Genomic DNA, 19,771 nt, shown 5'->3' with positions numbered 1-19,771 from the left:
AGGCAGGCAGGAAAGACCAGCAGCAGCAGCAGCAGCAGCAGCAGCAGCCGCAAGCAGGGGAGGAAAGATGTGCTGCGAAGGACTGAAGGTTTTCCAGGTGTGGGTGCAGGAAGGAGGGGGCATAGGAACCGGCGGGGAGGGCGTTTGTCCGGAAAGCCCGTCGCCGGAGGTTTCGTAGCGGGCCGTTTCTGCCAGGCCCCTGGCCGCGGCTGAGAAGGTCCCGCGTCTGAGAGGCGTGGATGTCCGGGCCGGAGTTTGGAGAGGCCGCAAGAGTGCACGGCGCGACGGACTGGAAGGCAGTAAAGCGCTGCCATGGGGGGGGCCGGGTGCTTTTGTCGGGCGGGCCAAAAGGCTGGCTTGTCAGGAGTGGGATTCGAACCCACGCCTCCAGGGGAGACTGCGACCTGAACGCAGCGCCTTAGACCGCTCGGCCATCCTGACGGCGGGGCTGGGCGTGCGCGTGGCCGCTCGGCTGGCTGGGACCGGACGCGACGCGAACCCCGGTGCCCTTGGCGGGACGCGGTGCTCCGCGCCAGGCGCGCGGCCGTGTGGCTGAGCGACGGAGCGGGCGCGCGGCGGCCGACGGGGAGCAAGGCCAGACGACGCGCCTGGCTCCGCCGCGGTGGCGCCCTCGCCCGCCGCTGGCCCCGGACGCAGCCGGGCCGCGTCGGGCCAGCCCCTGCCGCCGGCCCCCCACCCGCGCCTCTCCTCGCCGGCCAAGGCCCGGCGCGCGCACCGCCCCTCCTCGCAGCCTTGCTTTCGGTCTCGGGCCGGGCCCCTCCTCCCGGCGCCATCGCCGCGTTGGAGGCAACAGGCAGCGCGCGCTCGGAGTTTTCAGCGCCACGGGGGTCCGAGTCCCTGTCGGGGTCGGGGGCTGCTGCTCTGGAGGACGCGCTTGGTGTGGCATTGGGTCGGGTCGGGCACGCGCCGGCCGCCCGTAGCGGGCAGGGGGCCGGAGGGCAGGGGGCCGGAGGGCAGGGGGAGGCGTCGGCAGGCAGCCCGAGAGCGGGCGTGTGCGGGGGTGGTCGCCGCCGTCCTCGTTAGTATAGTGGTGAGTATCCCCGCCTGTCACGCGGGAGACCGGGGTTCGATTCCCCGACGGGGAGGCAACACGCCCTCTTTTGGTGGCTGGCGCCGCTCTCTGTCCTGCCGCCTGGCTCCCAAGGGCCCTTCTTCTCGTCCCTCCGCCCTCCAGCGAAGCGCAGGGCGCCAGCGCGTGCCCAGCCTGCCCACCCTCGACCCCCTCCAGCCCTCCAGCCCTTCCGCCTCGCCGGGCGCTCCGTCGCCACGGCCGAGCGACGGCCTCCTCTGGACCCCACAAGCGCCCGAGGACACTGCGGCCCGCCCAAAGTGGCTGTGTCAGTAGGCTCCTTGCGTGGCGACGCACAGCTGCGCAACTATGCACAGCGGCCTAGGTGCACAGCTGCCTGGACGGGTGGGAGGCGGATGAGTGCCGTCCCCTGTCGGTGCGGGAAGTGGCCTGGCCCAGCGCCCGGTGGAGAAGGGCTTTGGCGAGCCGGGGACTGGCAGACGCGTGCCCCGGGGGCGGGGGCGCGCCGCGGCGTGGAGCCGAGGGACCTGGAGCAGCAAGGCAGCGAGAGCGCCCCCCTGAGGCGGTCGGGCGGGTGGCCTGGTGCAGCTTCGTAGGGCTGGCGCGGGTGGGGCGCCGGGGGGCCTTGGTGGCGCCCGTGACATCACAGAGCTGCCGGCCGGCGGGGCGTCGGGGCAGGGCTGCTCCAAGCGGCGGCTTCGGCGGCGGAGGCTGAGAAGGAGGGGGAGGACGAGGAAGAGAAAGGGGAGTAGGAGGAGGGAGAGAAGGAAGAGGAGTCGAGGAGGAGGAGGGGGAGGGGGAGGAGGAGCAAGAGGAGGGGGAAGAGGGCGAGGGGGAGGAGGAGGCGACGAAAGTGCGCTCGGGCGAGCCCGGTGCCGGCGTCTCGGGGCGGCCCGGTCCGTGCAGCGTTGGTGGTATAGTGGTGAGCATAGCTGCCTTCCAAGCAGTTGACCCGGGTTCGATTCCCGGCCAACGCAGCGGGCTGACCTTTTGCCGAGCTCCGCGGGGGGCCTGTGAGGGAGAGCTGGGAGCAGGGAGCTAGCTGGCCCCAGCGGCTTTTCTTGTGTGTGCGGGAAGCAGGCACGCAGTGTTCTGAGGGTGCTGCAAGCAGGCAGGGCGGGAGGACACGTGGATTGCCAGCGACGGCGCGTGGCTGGACTTGGAAAGGCCGCGTCTTGGCGCCAAGGTGGCGCCGAGCGGGTGCTACGGGTCCAGCAGGAGCACGGCTAGAGCCCGACGCTCCCTGGTGGTCTAGTGGTTAGGATTCGGCGCTCTCACCGCCGCGGCCCGGGTTCGATTCCCGGTCAGGGAAGCCTTTCTTCTTCCTCTCAACCTCCCACCGTCCACATGGCACTTTTAGGCCACGCTTGCTCCGCGGCCTCGGCGCCCCGGGACCACAGCCACCCGGCGCCCTGCACCTCCAGCCCAAGCCCTGCCACGCAACCTCCACCCTCCCTCCCCGGCCAAGCCTTTTGGCCGCACTGGCGCGCGCCCTCGCGAGGCCTCCGACGGCCCGTGTCTTCCTTTTCGGACGCTTGCCTCAGCCCCAACACGAGTGGCCGGGGCAGCGCCTCTCCCCGCCGTGGCTGTGGCCACGAGCAAACGCGCCCGCCCGTGTTTGGACTCTCCAGCAGCACCGCTTCTCCCCCACGGCGACGTCGGCGGCGGCGCCGACGGCGAGGGCGGTGTCACACGCGGTGCCTTCCGACAGCGCCGGATCTCCCGTGGAAAGGAGCACCGGAGGGCAGACGGGTGCTTCGCACCACCGCAGCAGGTTTCCTGAACGCCTTGCCGGTGCCTTGGGGGTGGCTGACAGTGTGGGATGACGGTGTTTGTGGCCGTGGTCGGTGGCCACCCCACGCCGGTTAGGGAACGGAGCAGGACGACCCCATGGAGAGAGGGCGGCGGCGGGCCGCGTGCCGTGCCGGGAGGTGCGAGGAAGGGCCTGGGGTGTCTGGCTGGAGCGCGGGCAGGAGCGGGAGGTGTTGGGCTGGCGGGGACCTGGCCCGGGAGAGCGGCTGGCCACTCAGGCAGGGGCTCAGCAGAAGCTTGGGGTGGTGGCGGCACCTGGCCCGGCAGGTGTGTGCGGGTGCGTGAGATCAGGGCGCGGGGTGGGCCTGAAGTAGCAGTGGGTCTGAGGAGCAGCGGCGGAAGTGAGACTTCCGGGCGGGACATGTGACAGCCGGGCCTGGGACACAAGGAAAAGGTGGCGGGGAGCGGGGTCTGAGCCTGCAGGCTGGGGGGAGGGGCGGGGTGTGTGAGTGCGCTGTGGGGCGAGGAAGATGGTGGGAGAGGACCCCTTCGCGGTGGGGTGGAGGGTGAGCGCCCCAGACTGGTGTGCTGTGCGGGAAGGTGGTCGGGCTAAGCAATGGGTTGGGACCGGGGGCGGTGGGTAGGAGGCAGCTAAGAGGACGACAGAAACGGAGGGCGCCACAGGGGCTAGGCGGGGTCCGAATGGGGTGGGGGCATTCTACTGCCCCAGAGACATACATCACCTCTCATCGGGGGTAACCATCCAGTCTCAGGTGTGTGTGGCGGCGGGGGTGGGGGCAGCAGGGGTTGAGGTTGAAAGAGGCCGAAGGAGAGGTCCCGTATGATCCAGCAATCCCACTCCTGGGTGCGTACCCGGAAATGACGAAACAAGAGTTCAAAACGGCACAAGCACCTCCAAGTTCACCAAATAGCGGCACTATTTGCACTAGCCAAGACATGGAGAAAAACCCAAGTGCCCATCAACGGGTGGCTAGTACGAGAAGAGGTGGTATACATGTACTATGGTGTATGACTCAGCCGTTAGTAAAAAAGAATGCAATATTGCCATTTGCGGCGACAAGAATGCTCCCAGGGAAGATTACGCTTAGTGAAGCACGTCCGACAGAGAAGCCCAAAGATATGTGGAATCTCAAAAGTACTACCAACGAACCTATGGGTGCAAAACAGAGACAGACTCACAGGCCTAGAAAACACACTGATGGCTACCCGAGGAGAAAAGGAGGGGTGGAGGGATAAATTGGGAGCTCCATGAACAGATACACAGTACTTCCTATAAATGAGACAAACAACAAGGATTTACAGAATAACACAGGGAATGATATTCAGTATCCTGCAATAACGTATAATGGAAATCAATCTGAAACAATATTAGACATGGAAGACAGTATCCCCTTTGCTGTACACCTGAAACTAACTCAGTATTGTTAATCAACTCTTCTTCCTAAACCACGAGTACTAGTACTTAAAAGCAAGTAAGTAAAAAAAAAGTTTTAAAAAGAAAGAAAAAAGTAAGTAAGTAAATAAAAACAACGAACACAATAAATAGGAGAAACATGAGCCACCAGATGATCCAGCAATCCCCGTCGTGGGTACACGTCCGCCCAAGAGCAAAACTGTTGTTTGAAGAGATCCACGCACCCCCGTGTTTGTAGCAGCACTACGTGCCACAGCCAAGACGTAGAAAAAACCCATGTGCCCATCAACGGTCGGCTGGCAGGAAAAGCTGGGGTATATATGTACTGTGGAATATTACTCAGCCATTTCAGAAAATGAAATATTGCCATGTGCCACAATAAGGATGGTCCTAGAGGATATTCCACTTAGGGAAGTAAGTCTGACCGAGAAGCACAAAGATCCGTGGAATCTAAACCATAATAGAAAAGAACGATTGTGCAATAGAGAAACAGACTCACAGACATAGAAAACACACTGATGGTTACCCGAGGAGAAAGGGAGGGGTGGAGACATCAGTCAGGAGCGGCGATGAACAGATACACCGTAGTTCATATAAAAGACGTAGGCGACACGGATTTCCGGAATCACACGGGGAATGATATTCAATATCCTGTAGTAAGCTATAACGGAAAGCAACCTGAAACAATATGAGACACGGAAAACAGTATCCATGTTGCTGTGCACCTGAAACTAACTCAATCTTGTTAATCAATTTTTCTTCCAAAATTACAGCTACTAGTTCTTATAAGTAAATGAATAAATAACTATTAAATGCATAAATAAAAACAACACACTAAATAAATAGGTGAAATATGAGCTCTCATATGATCCAGCGACCCCCATCGTGGGTACACATCGGCAGAGGAGAGAAAGTGTCACTTGAAGAGATCCGTGCACCCTCGTGTCCACAGCAGCACTGCGGGCCACAGCCAAGACATGGACAAAACCCCAGTGCCCATCAACGCCGATGGCTGGCACAGGCAGACGTGGTGTGTACGTGCTGTGGAATATTACTCAGCCATACAAAAAGAGCGAGATATTGCCATTTGCACCAATAAGGAGGGACCCAGAGGATATTACACTTAGCGACGTAAGGCAGGCAGAGAAGCACAAAGAAATGTGGAATCTATACCGTACCACAAACGAATGTATGCGCCAAAGAGAAACAGACTCACAGACATAGGAAACACACTGTTCGTTACCCAAGGGGAAAGTGCAGGGCAGGGAAAAATACGGAGCTGCGATGAACGGAGAGGAAATACTATATACATCAAGCACATAAGCAGCAAGCATTCACCGTACAGCACAGGGAAATGTATACATATGTCGTGATAAGGTATAGTGGAAAATAACCTGGGAAAGGACATGTAACTGAATCATCTTGCCGTACACCTGAATGTAACACAATGTTGTAAAGCAACCGCAACCGCACTGCTATGAAAAGGAGAAGAAGGCGAAGTGGGCAAAAGGAGGAGGCCAACGGCACAGAGGCAAGGGCAGGATCCTTGACAACGTAGGATTTGGAAAGGATCCGGGGAAAAGTGGGGAGATGGGGTGGGGTGGGGGTGTTTGTGGGAGTAGGCTGGAGGCTGAGGTGGTGGTGCTGGTGGTGCTGTCCCGAGGGCTGATGCCGTTGGTGGGAGCAGAGGTTCAGGGGAGGGCGTGGTGTTTGTCGTGCTGATGGTGCTGGTGGCAGTAGCGGTGGAGGAGCGGGCCGGTGTTGGAAACGTATTTCTGTGGAGGGTCAAACTCGAGTGCAGTCTGCGATGATTGTGTGGGCTTCTTTTGAACTCCTCGTGCAAGTGAACGCTTTGGGGACTCTCCAGGAAAATGGGATGGATCACTGCCAGAGGTGGCGACTCCCTTGCTCCTGGTTGTGCAAAGGTGAAGAGGTTGGGCTGTGCGGGTGCCAGTGTGGGGTGTTTCTTACAGTGAAGAGCGTGACACAGGCGGGGTCAGGGTAAGGAAGAGAACAAGGACAAGGAAGGGGTCTGGGCGTAAGAGTGGCTGAGCCCGCAAGGTGTCAGGTCCTGGAGGCCTGGCTCCCGGGTGTGTGTGGGGTGGGGGCGTCTGCGTGGGAAGGTCCGGGGCCTGAAGGTGCGGTGGTGAGCGAGCTGTTGGCAGGACCGGTGCCTTGATTGTGGCAGCGGGGAAGCCCAGCTCCGCTTTGGGGCTGCGGGAACCAAAAGGGGGCGCTGTGGCTGCATGGGCCGGGAATCGAACCCGGGCCTCCCGCGTGGCAGGCGAGAATTCTACCACTGAACCACCCATGCACTGATGGCCGCCGGCGCCCGCCGCGGCCCCAGCGGTGCTCGCCGCCAACCGCCGGATCCTGGTCACTGCTCGTCCCGTGGGCATGTGCTCCATTTGAGCAGGAGGCCGACGGGCCACCTGAACGAGAGGCTCCGGGCACGCTGGCGACCCCGGGGCGCGAGGCGGTCGCAAGCACCGAGGGACGGAGGGACGCGGGCGGGCTCGGCCCGCCCTGCGCTTTCTCTGCCGTCCACGGCCGCCGCGAGACCGTCGCTGTCGCCAGAGGAAGCCAGGAGCCGCACGGGCCTGGCCCGCGCCCGAATCTCAGTCAGGGCGGGCGAGGCGTGGCCGCTGCGGCTGAGCACCGACGTTCCTCTCAACCGCCGCCGCCGCCGCCGCCGCCGGGCCCCGACGCACAGTCCCTCTGGCGGCTGGCTTTCTTGCCGGTGCGGGGCGTACGAGGGCGGGCGGGGGCAGGGATCGGAGCTCGGGGCTGTGCAGGGACGGCGAGCGTGGGAGGTGGACCCCGGGCACCGCCGCCGCCGCCGCCGCCGCCGCCGAGCGGCGCTTAGGCCGAAAGAGCAAAGGTGTCTTAGCCTCGCTTCTGCGCTCTGCGCCCACCCCTCCCGCGGTGTCCCGCTCTGCTACGTTGGTTGTGAGGAGAAGCACTTTGGCAGACTGGCTGCTGGCTCGCGGACAGCCCGGTGACGGAGGGAGCGACCCAGGGTGTGGCTGGGTGCTGCCGGAGCCGCGGCTTCCCCGAGGGACTTGCGCTGGGGCGCCGAGGCGGCTGACTCGTGCTGGGGGCCGGACGTGTGTGGTGGGTGACAGGGCATCCAGGGCTTCCGCTCACTACTCACTGGAGCACCGTTCCTGGGAGCGACTCGTGCACCAGGCCCCGTGCAGGGAGGGCCCCCTGTTGGCTGGCCAGCAGGCAGGCAGGCAAGCAGGTGTGGTCCGGCCAGGGCCCCAAGGCGAAAAAGCAGCGAGGGGCACGCACCACAGGCCGGCAAGGTGGTGTCGGCGGCCACCTCGGTGTGGCTGTGGAGGAAATGGAACGGGCAGGCGGGCCGTTGGGGCTGACGGGAAGGACAGGATGTTGGAAAGACGGAGAGCTGCTGGTGGCGGAAGTGGAAGAAGGGCTGTGAGAGCGAGTCCGCTGTTCACCAGGCAGAAGTCGGAGGGTGGGCGAGGCGTGGAGGGCTTTCCACACGCGGCCGTTGTGCGTGTGGCGGTGGGGGCGGGGGGGAGCGGGAGTGGGAGGGAGGGACGCAGGCAGGCAGGCAGGCAGACAGGCAGGCAGGAAAGACCAGCAGCAGCAGCAGCAGCAGCAGCAGCAGCCGCAAGCAGGGGAGGAAAGATGTGCTGCGAAGGACTGAAGGTTTTCCAGGTGTGGGTGCAGGAAGGAGGGGGCATAGGAACCGGCGGGGAGGGCGTTTGTCCGGAAAGCCCGTCGCCGGAGGTTTCGTAGCGGGCCGTTTCTGCCAGGCCCCTGGCCGCGGCTGAGAAGGTCCCGCGTCTGAGAGGCGTGGATGTCCGGGCCGGAGTTTGGAGAGGCCGCAAGAGTGCACGGCGCGACGGACTGGAAGGCAGTAAAGCGCTGCCATGGGGGGGCCGGGTGCTTTTGTCGGGCGGGCCAAAAGGCTGGCTTGTCAGGAGTGGGATTCGAACCCACGCCTCCAGGGGAGACTGCGACCTGAACGCAGCGCCTTAGACCGCTCGGCCATCCTGACGGCGGGGCTGGGCGTGCGCGTGGCCGCTCGGCTGGCTGGGACCGGACGCGACGCGAACCCCGGTGCCCTTGGCGGGACGCGGTGCTCCGCGCCAGGCGCGCGGCCGTGTGGCTGAGCGACGGAGCGGGCGCGCGGCGGCCGACGGGGAGCAAGGCCAGACGACGCGCCTGGCTCCGCCGCGGTGGCGCCCTCGCCCGCCGCTGGCCCCGGACGCAGCCGGGCCGCGTCGGGCCAGCCCCTGCCGCCGGCCCCCCACCCGCGCCTCTCCTCGCCGGCCAAGGCCCGGCGCGCGCACCGCCCCTCCTCGCAGCCTTGCTTTCGGTCTCGGGCCGGGCCCCTCCTCCCGGCGCCATCGCCGCGTTGGAGGCAACAGGCAGCGCGCGCTCGGAGTTTTCAGCGCCACGCGGGTCCGAGTCCCTGTCGGGGTCGGGGGCTGCTGCTCTGGAGGACGCGCTTGGTGTGGCATTGGGTCGGGTCGGGCACGCGCCGGCCGCCCGTAGCGGGCAGGGGGCCGGAGGGCAGGGGGCCGGAGGGCAGGGGGAGGCGTCGGCAGGCAGCCCGAGAGCGGGCGTGTGCGGGGGTGGTCGCCGCCGTCCTCGTTAGTATAGTGGTGAGTATCCCCGCCTGTCACGCGGGAGACCGGGGTTCGATTCCCCGACGGGGAGGCAACACGCCCTCTTTTGGTGGCTGGCGCCGCTCTCTGTCCTGCCGCCTGGCTCCCAAGGGCCCTTCTTCTCGTCCCTCCGCCCTCCAGCGAAGCGCAGGGCGCCAGCGCGTGCCCAGCCTGCCCACCCTCGACCCCCTCCAGCCCTCCAGCCCTTCCGCCTCGCCGGGCGCTCCGTCGCCACGGCCGAGCGACGGCCTCCTCTGGACCCCACAAGCGCCCGAGGACACTGCGGCCCGCCCAAAGTGGCTGTGTCAGTAGGCTCCTTGCGTGGCGACGCACAGCTGCGCAACTATGCACAGCGGCCTAGGTGCACAGCTGCCTGGACGGGTGGGAGGCGGATGAGTGCCGTCCCCTGTCGGTGCGGGAAGTGGCCTGGCCCAGCGCCCGGTGGAGAAGGGCTTTGGCGAGCCGGGGACTGGCAGACGCGTGCCCCGGGGGCGGGGGCGCGCCGCGGCGTGGAGCCGAGGGACCTGGAGCAGCAAGGCAGCGAGAGCGCCCCCCTGAGGCGGTCGGGCGGGTGGCCTGGTGCAGCTTCGTAGGGCTGGCGCGGGTGGGGCGCCGGGGGGCCTTGGTGGCGCCCGTGACATCACAGAGCTGCCGGCCGGCGGGGCGTCGGGGCAGGGCTGCTCCAAGCGGCGGCTTCGGCGGCGGAGGCTGAGAAGGAGGGGGAGGACAAGGAAGAGAAAGGGGAGTAGGAGGAGGGAGAGAAGGAAGAGGAGTCGAGGAGGAGGAGGGGGAGGAGAAGAGGAGGGGGAGGATGGGGAGGGGGAGGAGGAAGCGACGAAAGTGCGCTCGGGCGAGCCCGGTGCCGGCGTCTCGGGGCGGCCCGGTCCGTGCAGCGTTGGTGGTATAGTGGTGAGCATAGCTGCCTTCCAAGCAGTTGACCCGGGTTCGATTCCCGGCCAACGCAGCGGGCTGACCTTTTGCCGAGCTCCGCGGGGGGCCTGTGAGGGAGAGCTGGGAGCAGGGAGCTAGCTGGCCCCAGCGGCTTTTCTTGTGTGTGCGGGAAGCAGGCACGCAGTGTTCTGAGGGTGCTGCAAGCAGGCAGGGCGGGAGGACACGTGGATTGCCAGCGACGGCGCGTGGCTGGACTTGGAAAGGCCGCGTCTTGGCGCCAAGGTGGCGCCGAGCGGGTGCTACGGGTCCAGCAGGAGCACGGCTAGAGCCCGACGCTCCCTGGTGGTCTAGTGGTTAGGATTCGGCGCTCTCACCGCCGCGGCCCGGGTTCGATTCCCGGTCAGGGAAGCCTTTCTTCTTCCTCTCAACCTCCCACCGTCCACATGGCACTTTTAGGCCACGCTTGCTCCGCGGCCTCGGCGCCCCGGGACCACAGCCACCCGGCGCCCTGCACCTCCAGCCCAAGCCCTGCCACGCAACCTCCACCCTCCCTCCCCGGCCAAGCCTTTTGGCCGCACTGGCGCGCGCCCTCGCGAGGCCTCCGACGGCCCGTGTCTTCCTTTTCGGACGCTTGCCTCAGCCCCAACACGAGTGGCCGGGGCAGCGCCTCTCCCCGCCGTGGCTGTGGCCACGAGCAAACGCCCTTCCCTTTGTTTGTACTCTACAGCAGCATTGCTTCCTCCACGATGCCCCTCAAGTCTGACCACCCAACCCTTCTTTACCCGTGATGTGCTGGTGTTGCTGGTGCTGGTGTTGCCGGTGGAGTCGGTGGTGGTACTGGTGTTTTTCTGGTGCTTAAGCTGCTTTTTGTGGTAAAGGGGGGGGGGGGTGGCCCGGGGTGGCAATGTTGAGTGTTGGCAGCGGCCGCAGCTGCGACGGCGACATTGTAAGGTGTGGGAGAGGGATCTACATCTCCATGTCGGGCGACCTGCAGGGACTCGCCTCCCATATCTCGTCGCTTATGACAGTAACCGATCCTGGCAGCTTCCCCATTGCATGCCAGCTCCTGGGCTGCCTGTGAGTCCCGTGTGCCGCTGGTGTGCTCCAAGGGCGTCCTGGTCTTGTGCGGTCCATGGGAGCAGAGGGGGATCAAAGGCACCCGGGCGGCAGAGATGTGAAAATGAATCTGGACACGTGCCAGTAGTTACACCACCGGGCAGCGGAAGTGAGAGAGCAGGCAAATACCAGGCCAGTCCTGCAAACTTAGCCAAGCAGGTGGGAGGCTGTGGAGGCAGATGCCTGACAGGGTGGACTACCAGCCATCATCTTGTTCCAGTTGCATGACTGGAATAAGTCATGCTTATTCCCATTCAGTGCTCTTAATCCTATCACAGGGAGGCAGAATATTACCGAGAATACCTCCCTCCCCACACCCAACCAAACAGACATACACCTCTCACGTAGATATGATTTCTAATAATTTCCCATTCCACTTTACCATCTGTGTACCCAGGATACACCATCCTTCTCTCCGCCCCTGTACCTGTCTTCTGATGATGCTCTCATAGTAAATCGCAGACCTCATTGTTTTTAGGCCAGATGGCTGCACCACTGTGGTAATTTCATTTGTTAAGGATACGTTCACATAACCTCCTTTTACACTCTGGACTTGACTTTTGTTCTCCTCTTTTCCACCCGGGCTCTGTTTCCAGGACAACTCTCCACCTTTTTCACACCACTATGTCTTTTCTTTGTCACCATCCTTCCTTACCAGGAAATGGCATTCTCCTTGTTGCTGAGATTTATCTATTTATCATTTTCCAGCTCCTGTCATTTCTGTTTTACTATTTTACTTCGCAGTTACCTTTCTATTCATGTGGAAGTTTTTGCATTCAGTTCTTCTTCTAGACCTTTTGTTTTTCCAGTACGCGGGCCTCTCACTGTTGTGGCCTCTCCCGTTGCGGAGCACAGGCTCCGGACGTGCAGGCTCAGCGGCCATGGCTCACGGGCCCAGCCGCTCCACGGCATGTGGGATCTTCCCGGATCGGGGCACGAAACCGTCTCCCCTGCATCGGCAGGCGGACTCCCAATCACTGCGCCACCGGGGAAGCCCCTTCTAGACTCTTTAGCTGCTATTTTTTTCCTTTTTTTTTTTTAAGTAGGACTTTGATCATCTGACTCTTGTTAAAAATTTTTAAGAAAAAAAAAAAGAAAAAGAAGCCTCTCCACTCTGTGGACCCAGACTTTCTCTATGCCTCTTGCACCTCTAGCAAAACTTGTCTATGGAATTTTTACAAAAGCCTTTTGAATCAAATCAACTTTTTCCCTGGAGGAAGTGGTGCCTTCCATTTGTATCTGCTTTACCTCCTAGCTAGGAAATGACATAGTATTATTTTTCATTTTATGAATATCATTTCTGATCTGGTTTTACACATAGCAGCATCAAAATTTTTTTCTAGAAAAACTAACCATATGATTATATAGGTAAATTAATAATTAATTGATATTAATATAATATTAATCACATTAATAGTAATATATTAAGTACTTTTTTCATTATATAATTAATTATATGATAAATGTGATAATACTAATACATTAATATTATAACACTAATGATTATTAAGTAATTATTAATCAATAAGTAGGCTTTTTCAGACATTAAGTGTAATCGACACTCTGGTTTTCTCTATTGAGGAACTTCTGAATGGCAGAATCCAACAGTAGAAATGTCAGAGCATTTGGTAAAATTGCCCAGTCTGCGCAGAACTCTGAATAGTTAACTGCTTTTAGAATTCCAAAGAATCCGGGGTAACTACCTTCATTACTAAAACTGATTTTCTTGATTCAAAGTAACTTGCAGGTGGGTTTCATGTTTCAGGATAAAAAATTATAGTGATACTCATTAAAAACTAGTGATTCTCTATGGCGAGCCATGGCCCATCAGCAATATTTTTGTATTACTACGTGTTAATAGGAGTAGTATTGGGGGGGAGTATTCAGTCTCTACAGTCTCTCAGGTCCCCAGATGTTGCTCACCTCCAGTTGGTGTATTTGGTACTCCTTGAGAATCATTCAGGGAGAGCTTCGGAGCTCACTGCCATATTGAACTAATGTCTTTTAATAAACCCAGCATCTGGGTTTAAAATTCAGAAAGAGGCAATGAAACTGGGCTTCAAAGACGTTTACTGAAATTAGGACATCAGGCTGACTTCCCAAGCGGGGAAGTCATTAGTTCAAATTAGCAGCGAACTATTTGCCGAAAACCCACCCCCGCGCCGTTCTCCGTTCCCTCAAGTCATTCTCACTTCCCTCAAGTAGTGAATTCAGTTTTACTTGTGTCTCTGTCTCAACTTCGGGAGAAAGAGGCAGTCACTTCCTGCTGGAATTGGGAAGAAAGGAAGTAAGGATCCTAGTGTCATATGCAGGGATGATTTCTTGTTTTAGTTTTTAGAATCACACAAGTCAGACCTACTTGCAATGTGAAAGTGAAGAAGTGGAAATCTTAGCGGAGGAACGTGGTGTTTGATTAAACATCTGTGAATATAATCTGCAAGGATGAATATGCTGCCTTGGCTTCTGTGGTGCAAGTGATTAGTGTGTTAGGCTATTAGGTGTAAAGGTCATTGGTTCTAATCCCACTCCTGGACGTTTGTAACTTTTTAAATTTTTTGAGGTAACGTTGGTTTCTGGGAGGAGAGAGTATTAGGGAATAATTGCTTAATGGATATGGAGTTTTATTTTGGATGATGATAATGTTTTGGACTAGATAGAGATGGTGGTTGTGTAACCTTGAGCATGTATTAAATACCACTGAATTGTTCACTTTAAAATGGTTAATTTTATGTTATGTGAATTTCACTTAAAAAAAATTCAATGTGGGGCTTCCCTGGTGGCGCAGTGGTTGAGAGTCCGCCTGCCGATGCAGTGGACACGGGTTCGTGCCCTGGTCCGGGAGGATCCCACATGCCGCGAAGCAGCTGGGCCCGTGAGCCATGGCCACTGAGCCTGCGCGTCCAGAGCCTGTGCTCCGCAACAGGAGAGGCCACAGCAGTGAGAGGCCCGCGTACCGCAAAAGAAAAAAAATTCAATGTGGTCCCTGATGTCCAATGCTCAGCAGGTTTAACTGTAAATCAATATATTGTTGGTTCAAGCACTCCCAGGGAAGTGTGTTTTATCCTACTATTGCCCAGCCCTGCTGTTTCTCTGCCAGAAGGGACTTTTTCTTTCTTAATTCATCCCTCTTATGCAACCAGATGAAAGCATCTTTGCACTACATCCAGATAGGGCAGAAGCAAAAATGCTCTGAAAAAGAAGTTATCCTAAACTAAAGCCCAACCAAAGCAATTCTCTCTGTGTGTGCTTAGTATAATGGTGTCACCATCTGTGATGGTTAGTTTTATGTGTCAACTTGACTGAGCCATGGGTTGCCCAGATATTTGGTCAAATGTTATTTCAAGTGTTTCGGTGGGGATGTTTTTGCATGGGATTAACATTTCAATCAGAAGACTGAGTAAAGCAGATTGCTCTCCCTAATGTGGGTGGGCCTCATCCAATCTGCTGGATGACCAAATAGAACAAAAAACTGTCCTCCCCCTGGTAAGATAGAACTCATCCTGCCTAACTGCCTTCAAACTGGGAATTGGGGTTTGCCTGCCTTCAGACTTCGACTGGAACATCAGCTCTTCCTTGGTCTGGAGCCTGCTGGCCTTGAACCAGCTCTCCTGGTTCTCAGGCCTTCAGACTCCACCTAGAACCAAACCATCAGCTTTCCCGCGTGTCTAGCTTGCCAACTCACACTGCAGATCCATAACCAAATGAGCTAATTCTTTATAATCTCTCTCTCTCTAGATATAGATAGATAGAGATATAAATATAGATGATATAGATATAGATAGATACAGATCCCCTAATGGTTCTTTTTCTAGGAGATCCTAACACACCATCCATCCAGTCCAACATCCAAGAAACTTTACAGGCCCCCTTTTCTCCCTCCTCTCATTAACTTCTAGTAGGAAATCTGAGTGTTCCTCAAGTTAAAGGAATCTTTTTTAAAAATTGGAAACATAATACTGAATACAATTTTAAGAGGGAAATGCACAGCCATTAGCCCTGTACCTTCAGACTACCTGGCAACTGCTTGAGCTACTGAGGTGAAAACACTCCCCAAAGAACTTGACATTGTCCTCACTGGAGGGGAAGCCACAGAGGATGAAACAGAAAGGACTTGATGCTTAATGGATACAGTGGGTAGGAAAGGTTCTGAGCTTATTTCCAAGGGTGCTGTGATTCACTAGGGGTGGGACCCGGGAAAAGGTTCCTGGTGGGGGGAGTGGAGAAAGATGACTCAATTTAGGAAAGAAGGATCTTAGAGCCAAGTGGTCAGGGCAAGGAGCTGATAGCTTGATACATGGGTGGGCGTGGAAAGTCAGAGAAGTCAGTGTGCCCTAATATCTGCAGCTGTGGGAATGAGTACAAATGGAGGCCCACATACCATATGTTTAAATATTTTAAACTTATAAATTAAGTTAATAAAGAGTAAAATAAAATAAGCTCTTTCTTCCTACCTTGACAAAAATACCTTCTGAAGAATCTGTGAGGCCAGTTTTACATTTAGAATCATGGGACTCCTCACACTTCTATGCCTAAGCATGATGGCACAGGGAGGACCCTCTATCAACTGTAGCTCCTTTCTGCACTGAAAGGGCACCTCACCTCCCATGTCCAAGCTCTGTTCAAACCCCTGCAAACAGCCTTCCTTTGACCACCTGTGGATCCTTGCCTGTATGCACTGGAGGCCTAATCCACCTCAGCAGTACTGATGGGAGAAGAAGCCTAATCAGAATTCAGGCATTTGTGCAGGTCATTCCCAGGTCACAAATAACAGCACAGCCAAGAAGAAGGGTGCAGTTCCAGGTGGGCATCTCCCATTGACCCTGAATGTTTCTCCCTCTGCAATGGGGAGAGGTAAATTTGGAGAAGATCAGGAATATTGTCCTTTTAGGGGAAGGGTGGGCAAAAAGGGACATGTTTTCCTCAAACATGGGGAAACTACAGAAGGGAGAGAGGCACACAAATTTTAGGAATGGAAGGAAGGAAGGTAGTACGGGAGGGAGGGAAGGAAGAAGGAAGAAAGAAAGAAGGAAGGAAAGAAGAGAAAGCCCTGAGGTCAGAGAGTCAGTGACAAAAATGTTGTAGGAAAAATTATCCTCTTCCTGCCTGGCTTGACTTGTCACAATATTTCTTCCAACTTTTCTGCCACTAAAGTTCCCTTCCACCCTTTGAGCCAGGTGGCAATCACTGCACCACCACCACACACACCACTTCAAAACATTCTTCAGACATCCCTGAAAGTTTTCTAATACATATCTGAATCATTCCTAAGATCTTTTTCCACAAGTTGCTGACTGCAGCCTCCTGACCCTGTTTCCTAGTAGTCTAGTGGCTAGGATTTGACCACCGCAGCTCAAGTTCAAGTTCCAGTCAGGGAAAGCTGTTTTTTCTTTCTGGTCACCTATATTCTATTGCAGTTGAGACTCCCACCGCCTCTGTTATAGCAAAGGCTTGCTTGCGTGCAATCTTTGAGATACGCAAGTGACAGCATGGCTCCTGATTTTTGCCCACCAATGCTGAACTTGGAGATCCTCAGATTAAGGGGTGGCACGCGAAAGTCTTCATGCCTCTCAAACTTCTCCAGGTTATCCTGAAGTCAACTTTGAGAATTGTGGGACAACATCTCTTGAGAGCCAAGGAAGGACTGTTGTCATGTAACTTGCCATTTTAATAATATCATCCTTGATCTTTTTTTTAAAATTTATTTTTGGCTGCGTTGGGTCTTGGTTGCTGCACGCAGGCTTTCTCTAGTTGCGGAGAGCAGGGGCTACTCCTCATTGCAGTGTGCGGGCTTCTTACTGCGGTGGCTTCTCTTGTTGCAGAGCACAGGCTCTAGGCACGCGGGCTTCAGTAGTTGTGGCTCGCAGGCTCAGTAGTTGTGGCTCGCGGGCTCTAGAACACAGGCTCAGTAGTTGTGGTGCAAGGGCTTAGTTGCTCCGCAGCATGTGGGATCTTCCCAGACCAGGGCTCAAACCCGTGTCCCCTGAATTGGCAGGTGGATTCTTAACCACTGCGCCACCACGGAAGGCCATTCTTGATCTTTTTATTACAGTTCCTGCCTTACAGGTAAAGTTAACTAACCAATTATCATGTAGAAATGTGTTCTTATTTTTATAAAAGATCAAATAGATGAAGTGTGGTTTTCTATGACTAAAATTCATAAAGAAGCATAGTACATGGTTTCAACTTCCTAATGGGGCAACTGGGAATATCCAGCTGCAGCCACCAGCAGAAACAGTTGTGGATCTGGTAAAATTACCTGGGCTGTCTACATTTCTGAATGTAACTGCTCTTAGGGTTTCAATGAACTGGGGGGGCGGGGGAGGGAATTATATCCATTACTAAAACTGTGCCTATGCCAATCAAGCCTTAATAGATTTATAAACCATTTTCAATAACTCACTCGTTTCATGTAGAAATTACTTATATTGCACGGTGAGGGTGGGGGATGACAAGCCACAGAAATCAGTAATTCCCAGTGTGGTGAGGCACATGTAAGAGAGTTGGAAGCTGTACAGAGGAATTTTTCATTTTTCACAGTCACCTTGTTCCCTTCATAAATATATACCTCAAGACCGGATGACTTGGGGTGCGGGCAAGCAAGCCTCGGTAAAGACTCAGGCATTGAAGCCGCAGCAGCCATAGCAACAACAGAATGTGGGTGATCAGAAACAGAACTAGCTTTCCTGACTGGGAATCGAGTCCGGGCCGTGGTGGTAAAAGTGCCAAGTCCTAAGCTGTAGACCACCAGGGAAGGGCAATAAAAAGGACAGCACCTTCTAGAAAAATATCTTGGGAATGATTCAAACAATATTAGAAACTTTTAGGGATGCCTGAAAAATGTCCCTGAAATGTTAAATAATTTTATCTTTGACCGAGCGTTTTGTAACTGGAGTCGGATGGAACAATGGAGGCTGCTCGATAAGCAGATACCAGCAACATTCTTATCTGCCTTCCTTGTCACCCATTTGTATATAGCACTTGTTATGCTTGATGAACACAGAATTCCAGATGGACCCACTATGCAGTGGGAATTCAAAAACCTAAGATGAGTAGTATAAGGTAAATACATTGCCTCTATGACTGAATAAGCTGACCTTCTTGCTCCAGAGGCCGCACTTTCCCTTCAAAGCAGAACTTGCTTCAGACGCAAAAAGGCAGTGACATTCTAAGAAAAACAAACAACCAGGGAATCCTATCATATCACTTCCCTGAATTAGCCAACCACTTATGCTGAAAATGATGACATAGAAGGAAAGAGAAAGACAGAACAACCCATAGTTCCTTTTCCTTTAAGTCCCTACTTATCAGCAAGCCAAAGATAGAAAATGTTGGTAGTATGTGTGTATCAAGAAGTAAAATAAAAGCAGCTGAGTTAGTCCTGTACAGCATTTCCACTGTTCTGGTAGGGACAAAAATTCATGTGCACATAGGAGCTATGAAATATGGATTGTGTCGTTTCAGTGATTCTGCATATTTATTAAATGCTTTTATATTTTCATTGTCAAATAAAAACAACTCTAGACTTAGATAATGAAAGACTTTTCAAAAGGACTATTGCGATGGGGAGAATGTTCCAATCTCAGAAATCTGCAAGCATCTCAAAATCAAACAGAAAAAGGTGTTTCTTTCAGAGCGAGGGGTAAGTAGAACTTACCAGAAACTTTTAAGGGGAAGTTGAGGAATCAATGGAGAGTGAATAGATGGCATGATCAGAGCAGTTTCCCAGGAAATGTGTCTCCCTTTGGCCAGCTGATTCTCAGGATAAGCTGGTGAAAGGGACATATTCTGCATTTTAGTGCTTGTTCAATCTCAGGGGCAATCCAAAGTTTAAGGGCCTGTGGAGAGTAGAGAAGCCTGACTAAAGTTAACTCAAGATAAAGCAGAGGATAAGAAATGGGCAATAGTGAGAACTTGGTCAACATTTAACACTGGCATTGGGCTTCCCTGGTGGCGCAGTGGTTGAGAATCCACCTGCCGATGCAGGGGACACGGGTTCGTGCCCCGGTCCGGGAGGATCCCACATGCCGCAGAGCGGCTGGGCCCGTGAGCCATGGCCGCTGAGCCTGCGCGTCCGGAGCCTGCGCTCTGCAATGGGAGAGGCCACAACAGTGAGAGGCCCGCGTACCACAAAAAAAAAAAACTGGCATTGAACAATACAAAGATAATAAGTAAAATTCATAGTATTTAAATTCTTAATTTTTCTTTACATAGAATGACATTAAATAGCAAATAAAAAACACCATAACAAGTCAAGAGAGAGAGACCCCAGAAAAAAAAGGGAAAAGTGTTATATTTCACTACCTTGAACAGCATTTTTCTTGCTGTTTTCTGAACAGGGGGCTCACATTTTCATTTTACACTGGGCCCCATAATTTTGATCCTGGTACCAGAGGTAAGATGGGTTTCCTGGTATACATTTGTATTTTAGTTGTTCAGACTTTCTTTCTCTCTACAGATTCAATGCAATCCCTATCAAACTACCACTGGCATTTTTTTTACAGAACTAGAACAAAAAATTTCACAATTTGTATGGAAACACAAAAGACCCCGAATAGCCAAAGCAATCTTGAGAACGAAAAATGGAGGTGGAGGAATCAGGCTCCCTGACTTCAGACTATACTACAAAGCTACAGTAATCAAGACAGTATGGTACTGGCACAAAAACAGAAATATAGATCAATGGAACAGGATAGAAAGCCCAGAGATAAACCCACACACATATGGTCACCTTATCTTTGTTAAAGTAGGCAAGAATATACAGTGGAGAAAAGATAGCCTCTTCTATAAGTGGTGCTGGGAAAACTGGACAGATACATGTAAAAGTATGAAATTAGAATACTCCCTAACACCATACACAAAAATAAACTCAAAATGGGTTAAAGACCT

The 19,771-nt window shown here is 55.1% G+C and overlaps 1 protein-coding gene and 9 non-coding genes across 10 annotated transcripts; 6 read left to right on the top strand and 4 right to left on the bottom strand.

Moving 5' to 3' along the window:
- Positions 1 to 358: 358 nt before the first annotated feature.
- On the bottom strand, positions 359 to 441 carry TRNAL-CAG (transfer RNA leucine (anticodon CAG)). Its single transcript has one exon. It is a non-coding gene; the product is annotated as a tRNA-Leu (tRNA).
- Positions 442 to 1,034: 593 nt separating this feature from the next.
- TRNAD-GUC (transfer RNA aspartic acid (anticodon GUC)) lies at positions 1,035 to 1,106 on the top strand. Its single transcript has one exon. It is a non-coding gene; the product is annotated as a tRNA-Asp (tRNA).
- A 305-nt stretch (positions 1,107 to 1,411) lies between these two features.
- Positions 1,412 to 8,618, bottom strand: LOC136793542 (uncharacterized protein DKFZp434B061-like). The gene is made up of 5 exons (XM_067025384.1): positions 8,561 to 8,618; positions 7,393 to 7,573; positions 6,693 to 7,099; positions 2,703 to 3,052; positions 1,412 to 1,762 (listed from the first exon to the last, which is right to left on the bottom strand). The coding sequence occupies exons 1-5, from the start codon at positions 8,616 to 8,618 to the stop codon at positions 1,412 to 1,414; spliced, it is 1,347 nt and encodes a 448-aa protein (XP_066881485.1).
- On the top strand, positions 1,957 to 2,028 carry TRNAG-UCC (transfer RNA glycine (anticodon UCC)). Its single transcript has one exon. It is a non-coding gene; the product is annotated as a tRNA-Gly (tRNA).
- Positions 2,292 to 2,363, top strand: TRNAE-CUC (transfer RNA glutamic acid (anticodon CUC)). Its single transcript has one exon. It is a non-coding gene; the product is annotated as a tRNA-Glu (tRNA).
- On the bottom strand, positions 6,482 to 6,552 carry TRNAG-GCC (transfer RNA glycine (anticodon GCC)). The gene has a single exon. It is a non-coding gene; the product is annotated as a tRNA-Gly (tRNA).
- TRNAL-CAG (transfer RNA leucine (anticodon CAG)) lies at positions 8,183 to 8,265 on the bottom strand. Its single transcript has one exon. It is a non-coding gene; the product is annotated as a tRNA-Leu (tRNA).
- A 240-nt stretch (positions 8,619 to 8,858) lies between the features above and the next one.
- On the top strand, positions 8,859 to 8,930 carry TRNAD-GUC (transfer RNA aspartic acid (anticodon GUC)). The gene has a single exon. It is a non-coding gene; the product is annotated as a tRNA-Asp (tRNA).
- An 840-nt stretch (positions 8,931 to 9,770) lies between these two features.
- Positions 9,771 to 9,842, top strand: TRNAG-UCC (transfer RNA glycine (anticodon UCC)). Its single transcript has one exon. It is a non-coding gene; the product is annotated as a tRNA-Gly (tRNA).
- A 263-nt stretch (positions 9,843 to 10,105) lies between these two features.
- On the top strand, positions 10,106 to 10,177 carry TRNAE-CUC (transfer RNA glutamic acid (anticodon CUC)). Its single transcript has one exon. It is a non-coding gene; the product is annotated as a tRNA-Glu (tRNA).
- The last annotated feature ends 9,594 nt before the right edge of the window (positions 10,178 to 19,771 follow it).

This window comes from Kogia breviceps, chromosome 1, assembly GCF_026419965.1.
Source record: "Kogia breviceps isolate mKogBre1 chromosome 1, mKogBre1 haplotype 1, whole genome shotgun sequence".
In the NCBI taxonomy this organism is placed as follows: domain Eukaryota; kingdom Metazoa; phylum Chordata; class Mammalia; order Artiodactyla; family Physeteridae; genus Kogia; species Kogia breviceps.
This window is presented reverse-complemented; position numbering and strand designations above follow the sequence as displayed.